The sequence below is a fragment of the Colossoma macropomum genome, unplaced genomic scaffold, assembly GCF_904425465.1.
Source record: "Colossoma macropomum unplaced genomic scaffold, Colossoma_macropomum, whole genome shotgun sequence".
Lineage (NCBI taxonomy): Eukaryota > Metazoa > Chordata > Actinopteri > Characiformes > Serrasalmidae > Colossoma > Colossoma macropomum.
Genome location: NW_023494805.1, coordinates 20,365,312 through 20,378,358, shown reverse-complemented (window position 1 = coordinate 20,378,358; position 13,047 = coordinate 20,365,312). Strand labels below are relative to the sequence as shown.

Genomic DNA, 13,047 nt, shown 5'->3' with positions numbered 1-13,047 from the left:
AACCTTAGTCTAATTTTGTCTATTACTTTTAGTGTATAAACTTACTTAGTGGATACTCTTAAAATGGCAGCAACCATCAGATCAAATTACATTTTTCTTGGAAAAGTTTCACCAGAATATTCTTAGGTTGATTTTATGAGAACATTCAGAACCATTCACCCTTCTCAGCTTAGCCTGCGTGACCATCAAGATTAAATCTTAACAGCCTTGCTAGCTAAGCGTAGAGTACATTGCCAAGTCGAGCTAGCACTGTGCCATGAATTGTATTTACCAGGTTTTGTGCGTAGAACTGAAGTATGCAGTAAAAACTGTCAGTCCATGCTGTAAAAATAAAAACACCTCTCCTGGCTGAGTCAGAAGGCAGAATGTGCAGGGAATGTCAATAACACCCTTCAAGATAAGCCTTCAGTGGAAATTTGTATGCCAGTACAGAGGGAGGTGTTGGAGTATGTCTGCAACACAATGAATGAGTCATGAGCCTCCACAGGTCATTTAGCCAACATCCTCTCCGGCTGGCTCCTACATATCACTGTTGGCAGGACATTCATTCAGCTGGCTTAGAATTAGCCTTCCATGTTTGACTTAAAGCCCCATTTAAGCACTATTGATTCACATCATAGATCTTGCCTTTCAAAGCTAACATGCCATGCTAGCGCTAGCAGTCACCTGTGGAGCAGTTGGATCAGCCGTTGTGCTGGATAGGACTTGAAAACAGTGTTCAATCTGTCTTCGTGCTGGTTAATGTTCAACAAAATTGATGTAAATGGACTGAAATGTCACATCCTGCAGTTAGCGAAGGGTAAACATATAGCGCTAAATGTGATTTAACATTTCATTCTACATATCCTCATCACTCACCCTGGAGAACTCAATCTTTATTTTCCAAATTCCTCAGCATGCTTCAACACAGTATGTGCCAGCACTTGAGCAATGAAGCATGTGGCTATGTTTTCACCGTTTAGCCAGACTACTATAAAGCTGCTTGCTGTCTTCCCTCAGGAACTGCTCATTTCCTCTCAGTGTTGCTCTCCTCTGTCGCAACAAACTTGATTTCGGCATTTGCTGTGCGGGAGTTGATGCTGCTGTCCCTCACCACGTGTCTGAAGAGGAAAGGGAAGGTCTTTCTGAAGGACTTGCGAAAGCTAGCCCCCATAAAGCCATATACAATGGGATTGATTGAAGAGTTTGCATAAGACATACAGTTGGCCCATGTTTTGATCTTGTATGTGGCATAATTGACCTTAAAGTTGGGGTAGAAAGACTGGAAGAGGGCAAAGATCTGAATAGGACCCCAGCAGATGGTGAAGAGCACAACAATGACTACGACCATTTTAGAAATCTTGCTTCTGATGGAAATGGTTCGTTCAGAGAGCAGGTGCACCTGGAAATAGAACAGCATGAGGTTTGGCGAGGCTTTGGGTGATGGACACAGACTTTAATTAAACAGATCAATGGCTTAATCAAATAGCAAGCAATTCCATGTAATTTTTTATTCCTTTCCTGCTGAGAAAAGAAAGTAGAAGGAACAAAATGGCATAACCCATGAATGGGGTGATGAATTGGACTGCCTGAGGCTCCACATGCAATATCTTTTTATTTAACTTTCAAGGCATGCACTCCAATGTTCACAGCAATTTCTACACAGATGAAGGACAAGACAAAGCCATGTTCAGATTGAAATGTTCTGAGTGCCCAAAGTCTGCTCTGACAGTTGTTAGGTTGTGCATACTTACCTGGTGATTATTGTCCACAGGCTCCACAGTTGGCTGGCCAACCCTCTTCAACATGAAGGAGTAGCAGAATGAAATGGTGAGAACAGGCAGCAGGTAGACGGCTATGAACTGGTACAGAATAAAGGCTCTTTCATGGGTCTTAGAGGGGAAGCGTTCCATGCAGTATTGCCTTGGCCCGTACCAGTAGCCATCCTCAAGCCTCTGGTACAGGAAGATTGGAGTGGACAGAATGAAGGAGCCTGGACCAGAAGACAGAAGAGAAGCCCATTATTTAAATGTATCTTAAGGGGAATTATACTTTGCCACCAGGGAAAAATTGGACTGACCAGAAAAGAAATAGAGAAATCCAAAATGTTGTAGCGGCAGGCCACTTGTCAATTATGCATCTCAAACAAACAAATAAATAAATATCCCTGATGTAGCAAAACCTTGCATGGGACATTTCTAACTTTAATGCACATTACAGTAATGTAATTTTACATCATTTGTATTGGCACATTTATCATGAAATATTCACACAATGTTAAGGGCAGCTGCCAATTTCAAATTAATAAAACAAAAAAAAAAAGTCCAAAAGAATCCAGACATGCCTTCTAATTTGTGAATACTTTAAGGTGCATCCATTCCTGATACAGATGTTCAATCAGGCACACACAGCTTGTATAATCTCTATAGAAAAGTAAGGTAAAGAAAATGGAATGCTGTGTAACAGCTGCACATGAGCCTAAGGTCACCATGCTCAATGTCAAGCGTTTTCTGAAGTGATCGAGCACCATCTAATATCTTCAGGATGAGTTGAAGTGGTGTTTGTGATTCAGAACCAATCATCCAAACATCAGTTTCCTGACCTTACTAATGCTCTTGTGGTTGAATGCAGTCAAATTCTCAATGTTCTGTCTGGTGCATCTAGTATAAAACCTTCCCAGTACAGCAGAGATTTTTACTGTAGCAAAAGGAAACAAACTCCCTATTAATACTCCTGATTTCAGAAAAAAAACTTTGGATAAGCAGGTGTCAACTTATGTGCCATATAAAGCATGTAACAAAATGGCTACTTTGGCATATAAGAAACATAAGAACATTGTGTATTCCTAATAATGCATGACTTACCGATCCAGATGCAAATGCTCACAATCATGGCAACTCGGGAGGTGCGGTGACGTAAAGATTTCAGAGGATACACAGTCACGTAGCAACGATCACCACTCATGGCCGTCAACGTGATGCACGTGGCCTGGACCGTTACCTACAAATAGCCAGAGAGCCACATTTCCTTTGATCATGGGTAATTATATAAGCCATTATATAGACAAACTCCAGAAGAGTCAGGGATGAAAAATAGATTTGGAGATGTGCTTTTTTCTTCTTGACAGACAAAAACACGTCTGACACATTGGATAAAGATATTACATGGAACACATTTCATTCAAGCTGAGTGTACCTTCTTTTCTGGAGAGGGGGCGGGGGACATGTCCATTTATTCATCATTTGTCTGGTGAATTAATTGAATGGAGGGTTCAAGATTACTCAACCCCAATTATAGCTCAGGCGAATGCAAAACTGATTCAGATGAGCTATTGCTTACAACGTAAGGGCTGTGATTTAAGCATACTCAAGTGGCCATCAGTCAGCTAATGCAACAGGTGCTGAGAAAAAGACATCTCTTAGCTACAAGGAGGAAGCCTATAAAAGTATATTCTCCAGTATTTGATCTCAGCAAGATGTTCTTAATCTTCTTCTCACCAAGGACCCATAAGCTTGAAGGATATTCATATAAGCTTATGGAATTTGTGTGGACGTTTCAGGTAATCTGTATGCCACATATTGCATAAATGGCATTCATAGAATACCATGTTGTGTGACAGCTTGTGTGCACAGGAGCTCGCTGCTCTTGTAGTGTGGTTCTTTATTATCAGTTATACACTATGGAGATGTGTTTTTCTCTGGGTTGACAAGAAAGGCACAGGACGATGCAGAGGGCTGAATGTGCAGCATAGTAAATAGGACGAGCCTGTCATTATTAGGACTCAGACTGAGAATGATCAAAGCCCACCATCATCAACTGGCCTTTAATTGGCTTCAGTGGAATGTGTTCATTCAGGCCGCCCACAGTGAGTACACAAAGATTTTAGCATCCGGGGGAGTCAGTTATTCATAAGCAAGCCGAAAAACAAATAAAACGTAGCGGGTCGAGACCTTAATTATGTTCCTCTGTAAAGGTGTCACTGAATTTCTCTTGGAAATGAGTAAAAATCACAATGGAAATGACCACTGTGGCCATTGTGGTTTGCTAGCAATATATTTTAGAGTACTCTTATGTTCAAGTACACAACACATTCAGAGTACAGCAGAAAAAAATAAGAGTGCTGTATTGTGAGAGTAGGTCTAACTATTTTTCATAACAATAAAAGCTATGAAGTTATTTTATAACTTTACAACAGGCCAGATTCATACATTAATGCAATAATATCTGTTAACAAATCACTCTAACATTTTTTTCCCAGCATGTTTATCAGCCATTCACTCTTACAAACTACAGTTATTGCTGCAATTGCTTGCCTCTGACTGTCTCAAGGACATGCGGCTGACCAAACTGAGCTTTGTTTATAATTCCAGGTTTTGTCACTGTTTGATGTTGAAACGAATGGAAACAGGTCTTAAGAATTGAGCCTGTCGATACAGAATGTAAAAATAATTTATCTAATATATCACATGACCTTTAAACCCTAAAATGGCCAGGTCCTGCTGGTGGGCCCAAAGTTTTATTACAAACTTCTATAACCTAAGAATAGCTTAACCATTTTCTACTGAAGGCCCTGTAGTTACTGAATATGCCTTAGTATGTAATAAGCCTGGGATTTTATGGGGTTAAGTAACATATTAGAGTAACTCTAGGCTTCTAAGGGAGTTTACATGACTGACTCTTTTACGTTTATATATTGATTTATATTGGTTAATAAAGGGGGAAAAACACAGAATGGTAAGCCTTCATATTTCAGCCACCTCTGATACAAGTACCATCTTTACTTAACACATGGTCTTTTTGATGGCCTGCTGCTAAATCTGATTTGTTCACTCAAAGGTTGCCCTACTTTCCCCCTGAAAGCGTCCTGCTGTGAGGCTGTGACTAATAGCTGAGTCACATCTCTTGTTATCTACACAAAGACGGGTGAATCACCAATCCTCCAAGTCCTGCAAACCATACCATAAAGTGTCCCACCCTCCACAAACTACTCCAAAATAGATCTCCAGTTGGTGTCCTTTTTCTTGAGTCATACTACATCTTCTTTTAAGGTAGCAAGGGGTAATTCAGATTGATCACAGACTTTCTGAAGTGATCTGTGTCACCATTAGACCATTCACTATCAGTTATATCCTGAAAGCAGCAATTTGCCGGTAGTGGGAGAAAATCCATTTATTGTCATAGAGTCTTGGTGCAGAGCCTTCTGTTATACTGAGATAAAAGTAGGCGCCACAGGTCATGATCAATGAGTTGCCTGTTTTTCTTAATCAAAGTACATGATAGTCCAGTATTCCTCTAGATTTCTGGGGAAAAATGATAAGTACAAGGAAAATTAGGAAAAAAACAGGAATTTCCTCAGTGATAAACTATTAGGGATCCTACACTTTTTCGTGTGTTTATTATTCATTTTTTGATTGCTATCTATGTGGGTTCATATGAAAAACAGTCATAATTAATTTTCCATTGATCATTTTTCAACCCCTCTTTATTCTTTAGAATAAAACAGGCTGTTTTTGTTATTTTGGCTTAATCACTAAATCACTTAAGTAAAAATATTGCTACTTAAACATTTGCTGATGTTTTGAGGTGTTATTTTTGTATTGGTAGTGACAAAATGCAGTGCTCAACAGGTTAATTTCTAAAAATAAACATAAGACATAGAGTCACTCAAAAGCAAATCTAAAGGATGTTAGTCTAAAGCTCAGATCAGATAAAAGTCTGAAATGGGTTTTGAACTTGGCCCTTCATATATGTAAGTGACCTCTGTTCTGATCATTTACTTTCTATTCGGATGTGGCTGTCTTAAACCCTAACCCCTTAATTTCAACTTGTAAAAATAATTCTTAGATTTTTTGCATTTTAAATTTTTGTTTTAAAAAGATCCTTTTGATTTCTTTTAAATTAAAATTAAATTGAGATTTATCTTGAACCCCTCAAAATGAGCTAAAATTGTCACTACCAAGGAAGTCACAACCGAAGCAATTGATAAAGTTTCATTAGTGTTATGATTGTTTTGTTGTTGACAAAATGGAATGTTCAATCATAGTAAAAATAAGTAAAATATCGGAAACGATGCTATCACGAGTTTTGGTGGTGTTATTTTGTGTATTGGTAGTGACAAAATGGAATGTTCAATCATTCCTTTTTTATAAAATAAACTTAATTAAGTTATAGGGTCACTCTAAGCAAAAGGATTTTAGCCTAAAGTCAAAATCAAAGTCTGCAATATGTTTTCAATTCAATAATTTTAAATTAGTTGAAGGTAGAATGATCCATAGTCTACAATCTTAAAATGATGGTTTTTCAAAGGTTCTTTAGTCAAGAAAATGGATTTACATAGATACATGAACATTCAAAGAACAGCTGAGGGGATCGAACCGGCAACCTTCCGGTCACAAGGCTGGTTCCCTAACCTCCAGCCCACGACTGCCGTAATGGTTTTAGGTTGTAAAACGACAATGTAATGGTTGTTACTGTTATTATTACAGTACAATACTGTATGCTTTAACAACTCTAGTGAGACAGTATTCCTAAGACGTTAAATAACTGGAATTATATAGACTTTACCGTCTTTTAATTAAAAGAAAACATAATTATTATACTGTAAATTAACAGGTACATCTGGCAACCCTAATGCAGTACATTTTACCATTTTTCACAGATTTTTTTAATAGGACCCAGTAGACAGCTGCTTCAGAGACTAGGTTAAAAATGCTGGAGTATTCTCCAACTCTAACTGACTATAACCAGTTTTCTTACTCATGGATGGTCTACTGTTTTGATTTGCTCCCAGCGGGACACATACCTGTTGAAGAAAGGCAACAAATTTGCACATGAAGTCCCCAAAGATCCAGCCCGGGAGTGGGTAGAGGGTGGCTGTGAATGGCACACAGCACACCAGGAAGATGATGTCTGTGGCGGCCAAGTTAGCTGCAGAAAGAAAGCTATGCTTAATGTAGGTGTCCAGCGTCAAGGCAACATACAGTACAGAATTTCTTAAATATACAAGGAACCATCTAGAAACTATATGACTGTATGCTATGATGTCTCAATCATACAATCCTATAAAAAGAATACAGTCAAAAAAAAACATTGTTTTTTTGTGAACATTTCATGATGAATGAACCCATAGAAAAGCTCCAAAATACTTAAAATAAAATCTCTTTACATGAAGCTATATAGTTAAGAACATTTGTGTCTTCTCCTATAAAAGTTATCATTTTAGAAATACACGTTGTCTTTGCTGTATTTATTCTTGTGCATATTCAGCAGCCATGTGCAGCACAATTTACTATTTTACAGTCATATGTGAAAGTTTGGGCACCCAGTCAAATTAGATGTTTATTTGATTTTCTAATTGAAAATAAGAGAAAACAGAAAATATAGCATGTGCAAAAGTTATGGTACATTTTATGTTTTATTTTTTCCAAAATATTAAACTCAGCAAAATCTGCAGAAAATGACACATTTATGTTTGTTCTCTGTAGAGGATGTGTGAACTTTTTATCATATAGAAAATCAACAAAACATGTAATTTTACCAGGGTGTTCAAACTTTTGCATATGATTACTTACTGTTTAATAATATGAATATATGATTTTATATTGGGTAGCCTTCAGAAATTGCTCTTATCACCACTAGTAACAAAAGCATGGCATGATTCAGTATGAATTATTTATCACTTCTAGTTTATTAAAACTAGCAGAGAGGTTCTATTGAAAGTGTGGATTCTAAACTTTCAGGCAATGTCACCTTTGTGTTTGTAAGTACAAGGGGAAATATTTTATCATTATTTGAATTTGATGAAGCTGTTGTGGATACAGTCTTGTTCTGCAAAAAGAAAAATCAATCTGTACATGTTTTGTCATTTCATTGCATCAAAACAAGCAAAAAAGGTACAACATGCAGATTCCAAGCTGTAATAAAGGGTTAATAAAGGGAAAAAACCCATAGAAGATTGAGTATTTTTATTTTACTTTGCTTTACTTTTTATCTAGATACCATTTTAAAGTCACATCTATATTCTCACATAAAGTACAATTACGTCTATAACATACTGATACTTAGTGATACTTTTTTGTTGTTTTGGCTCTGCACATTGGATTGGACTTCCAGCTTTAATTTTAGGGTATTTTTGTCCATACTGGATGAATCATGCTGGAAATACAGCCCTTTTACACACAGTCCTCTCATTTTCAGGACAGAAACGCAGCTGTGTGTTGCTGGATCATTAGTTTACGCACAAGAGCTAACAAAAGGTCTACAGTTGACTCTAGTTGCAGCATTTGCATCTGGAGTCTGTTAATGTAGTTGCTCATCATGAAGGCCAATAAAGCTGGCTATTATGAGACTAAAAAAACAATAAATCAGTCAAAGCCAAAATATCAGGAGCATCAAAATGAAAGTAAATAGACATTTATTTAGTGTTGTCACTATTGATAAGCAATATCAATAGTGATCAAACTAGCAAACCATGGAAGCCCACAGCAGTGAATGAATGAAGAATGTTTTCAGCCATGAGGAGAAATTATTGAACAGGCCAAGAACATTCTGCAGGATATCGGCTCAGATCTACCATATGGAGAAGAGTACACCAGCATAAACACTGGTAAGCCTTAAGAACAGAAAGGCTAGGCTACTAGGCTGCTATAAATCACATAATGTAGTGTTAACACAAAAGAGGCTGGAAAATGCCACTTACAGCATAATTAGCTAATGCTTGCTGGTTAGCCAGATGACAGCCTTCCCATGCTAAACCAGCAGGAGGTGATAAAGTCACCTACATTTTCCTTGAACAATTAATGATAAGGTTGAACAATTACCAACCAACAGACTAGTTTGCTATAACACCACACATACAACTATTAATGCATAAAGCTACTACCAGCAGTAGCTATAGTACAGCTAAATAGGCAGACTTAAATAGAGGGTACAGTGAGGGCTGACATGCGTTGCAGCTCAGCAAGACACACTGAGTTCACAGACACTATAATGATAAAGACTGTGTAGCTGTGGAATAAAGCCTTATGGCCAAACATGATGAAGACTGTACCAAAGTGATAGAATGGTGGCAGATAAAGGGGAATTGCTCATGATCCCCATAGATGCATCATAACTTCTCAGATTCAACAAAATGCTGGACAGTGCTTCACCTTGCAGCAGAACAATGGCCTAAAGCAACTGTCATTTTTATCAAGGCCATAAAGTGGAATGTCATTAAGCGATCCGTCTGTCACCCATAACAAACCCCAGTGAGAATTCATATCACTTACTAGAGGCAAGACTTGAGGCAAAATGCCCTCAAAACAAACATTATTGAAAGATGTTTACATTACATGCACAGCATCATCAGGGAAGCTACCCAACAACATCTGATGTGTGTAGACTTCAGACTGCTAAGGAATTCTGATTAAGCACTAAACATGATGGATTCCCTTAAGAATATTAAACTATTCCATTTACTTTTGAACCCCTGGAGCAGGGGCTATATATAAGATGTGATTCCCTTTTATGTATAGCCCAATAGAGATGTAAACACCCTGAAATTAGAGCTGACACGTCGCACTTTAACCTCAGAGTTGTCATTTCATTTCAGATTCATTGTGCTGGAGAACAAAGCCAAAACAACAAAACAGTTTGTTTTTTTTTCAATTACTTACAGACGGCACTGTAACTCTTTTATCTACATTCTAGCTATGAAGATGAGAGACATTCCACAGTGCTTCAAATAATCCATTTAAGTATTGACATTCTGACAAAACTGCAGGGACAAGGATCTGATGGCCCCATCTCTATAATGAACAGACCTACTTATACCTTCTGAGCACAAAAGAATCAGCGTTTCAACTCCTACAAAGCCTACGTTGAAAGATAGATCTGATAAAGTTTTAAGTAGTAATTTTGTAGGAGTAGATTTGGCAATAATAAATCTGTTTGATTTATGTTACTGAAATGGTGCTGTTTTTACTGGTTAGTGACAGTAACAGTGGTGATATGTAGAGTGCTGTGAGATAATACCAATGTAATTAACACAAGTGTGTCTGTGTTTTTGTATGGCGTATGACATTTAGGTGACAGTGGCACACAAACTAACTCATGGAAAATGTAACATGGTTATTTTAAGTAAATGGTTTGGAAGGTTTCATTACCCTTTTGTATATCCATAGCACCCTCATCTGCAAATTTTGACTACAATCGGAGAGATATTTCTCAAAACTCACTGTAAGAAGTGGTTTTGTAGTTTTAAAAGGCTCAAAACCTACATTTTTAATGCATTTTATTTTTCCCTGACATTTGTGTTGTTTTATGCACCAAAAACAGACATAATTAATTTTTCCAACTTCTCTTTATGCCTTGAAATTAAACAGGCTGTTGTTGTCACTGTGCCTTCAAGATTGATATACGTTAATGACCTCTGTTCTGATTGGTTGCCCTGTCTGTATTGTGCCTCATTTAAAAAGCAGTCCAGAATGGAACACTGCTTATTACTTCAACATGAATTGCAGGGGGCCAAACTGCTGTAAGCTGAACAGGTGGATGTAATAATAATAATAATAATAATATAATAATAATAAATAATAATAATACCACATTTATTCAAAGAGCACTTTTCATTCAGGTGGCAACTTTATAGAAAGGTGAAAGTTTAACAGTAATAGAGGAAACTAAGGTTGAGTTTGTTTTCCTTCTATTACTGTACAGTAACAGCAATCTAAATAAATAAATAAATAAAAATAAATAAATATGCAGTTTATGCAGTTTAGTTTCCATGTATAGATAGTATGGATTGGTTGAGTAAACAGTACTTTTTTTGAATTTTAACAGTGTTTTTGTACTACATCATACATAAAATCACATTTCAAAAAAGTAATGAAAATTCCATTTTGCAGGCTATGAGTCCATTAAAGAAGATTTGTTCATCTGAAGTGAATACTTAGATTGTTTTACACCATTTTGAACCACACAACTAAACAACTCACAGTGAGAGCTACACTGGCTAAAGTACAGCCTGAATATGATGGGGTTAGTTTTAGCACAGTGTTACAACAACAAGCCTCTCCAAATAGAAAATAAGAGATGACAGATGTCCATATCTCCTTCATTTTTTTTTTGCATAATTATTTACTTCTTGAAAATATTTACATTCAAAATAATCAAAACATACTATAGATGTCATATTAAATATTTTGTAATTGTACCATGATGATATTTGCTCTTCTCTTTCGTGGTTCTTTTCCTTGTGTCTTTTCACTAATCATATTTATTTTGATGCATATACTGGCTGAAAAGCTTGTGTGGTTAAAACATCACACAAGTGTATTGAAATCTTTTTAAGTCTAAAAGCACTGAACTAATCTTGAATGTATAAATGTGATTCGAATGTGATGATGTCATGGTTAATTTTATAAGAGGGGATGAGACGTTAATTAATTTTTAATGCTATAAGAAAATGCTAGCGATTTTGTTCTGATTAGTCTTCTTCAGTGATGACTACATGGTGTGATTAGACACAGGCGTTTGACATTCAAATGTTGCCCATATGCCAGTGCAATGGAAAACTTCAGAATCATATCCTGTGCATGAAACTGGGAAATAAAGATTTATAACTTTTTTTTTTATTCTGCCTCTACCTTCAGTGGGAATTCATCCATCTCTGCTTTTTACAGTCACCAGTTTCCTAAATAAAATGGAGGACAAGCTGAGCACACTAAGACAACTATCTAGAATACAATTTCAGGTTCATAATAATATGCAATAATGAATTCATTTCAACTGCAAAACAGTTCCTGTCTAAATTAGACGCTAAAATGCCTAGAAGAAAAAGGTGTCTACGCATTTGCCTTATTTTTATTGTTAGTTGTAACCCATAGTTACACCTAGTTCGTTTCTGATCTGGATGCTTTAAAGCAATACAGTTTCAGAGCCTGGATAATCTGTATTGGGTTTTTGTAGCTTGTTATTTAAACAATAGTACTGCAACAAGAAAAGGTAATATATGTGTATATAATTTAAATTATACATGTCCCTAAGACACTTACAACTAAAAGCACATTTGCCTAGTTACTTAGTTATAACTGGTCTTTATGACACAGAATGAAATTTCTACTTGGTATTTTAAGGCAAAACAGTTTAAGAAAATAATGAATTTATTTCAAATGCAAATCTGCTTTAGTGCTTGTCTAGATTCCGAATTTGTGGTTTGTAGGTTATGCAAATTTGAGACCTAAAATGGATTAAAATGCATTATTATTATACATAATAATCATTCCATTGCAGCTGTGCATGTGGGGAAATAGCCAGGGTCAGCTGAAACTTACCAATGTAGAAGTTGGTAGCAGTTCTCATCTGCCTGTGCTTGGAGATGACATAGATGACCAGAGAATTGCCTATGAGCCCCACCAGCATGATGAGAGAAAAGAAGAGAGGCACCAACCAGGCGTCCGTCAGGAACGGGTGCTGCCCCCCTTCCTCCACATCTTCCAAGGACAAGTTCCCTGCTGAGTCGTTCAGCAGCAGCTCCGAAGCGTTCCATGTCTCGGTGGGAAACATGGTGACTGAAAGTTTTTGTCTTTTGGGAGTATGACAATAAAGGTATTGACTGAGTTCTTCTCTTGGGAAGAAAAACAGCACAACGGATTAACAAAATCTCTTATCCAGCTAAACATAAACCTCTGTTTAAATTGCTGTGATTTCTTTGCAGTCTTGGACGGAAATCTTGTCCTCTTATCTGCATTGGCCGCTCTTCTCTGCTTTGAAAAAGGAGCCTTCAGAGCTGCGTCCACTCCAAGACAAGTTCCCATTGGCTTTATACTGAGCTCCAACGCACGTGGGCATCAGTTTGACTGTGACTGGAGAATGGTGAACTGATGTGGGGTCTCCTAGCAACAGTTTCAGGCTCTGTCTTTCATATCAAGCGCAGCAAGTGAGAGAGAAAGCGGGGTGAGAGAGAGACACTCATTACACACACACGTGTAATATAGATGGGAAAATAGCAGAAAATGCTTGAGGCAGTTTGTGTTTGGAGACAAAAATTCCTTTACACAACAGCTAATTATCCCGGCATGGAATTTT

General features: G+C 37.1%; 1 protein-coding gene across 1 annotated transcript; it reads right to left on the bottom strand.

Annotated features, from left to right (window-relative positions):
- Nucleotides 1–838: 838 nt before the first annotated feature.
- kiss1ra (KISS1 receptor a) lies at nt 839–12,625 on the bottom strand. Its single transcript, XM_036596559.1, has 5 exons — nt 12,294–12,625; nt 6,782–6,906; nt 2,844–2,979; nt 1,734–1,972; nt 839–1,381 (listed from the first exon to the last, which is right to left on the bottom strand). The coding sequence occupies exons 1-5, from the start codon at nt 12,523–12,525 to the stop codon at nt 1,007–1,009; spliced, it is 1,107 nt and encodes a 368-aa protein (XP_036452452.1). The 5' UTR covers nt 12,526–12,625; the 3' UTR covers nt 839–1,006.
- Between the last annotated feature and the right edge of the window lie 422 nt (nt 12,626–13,047).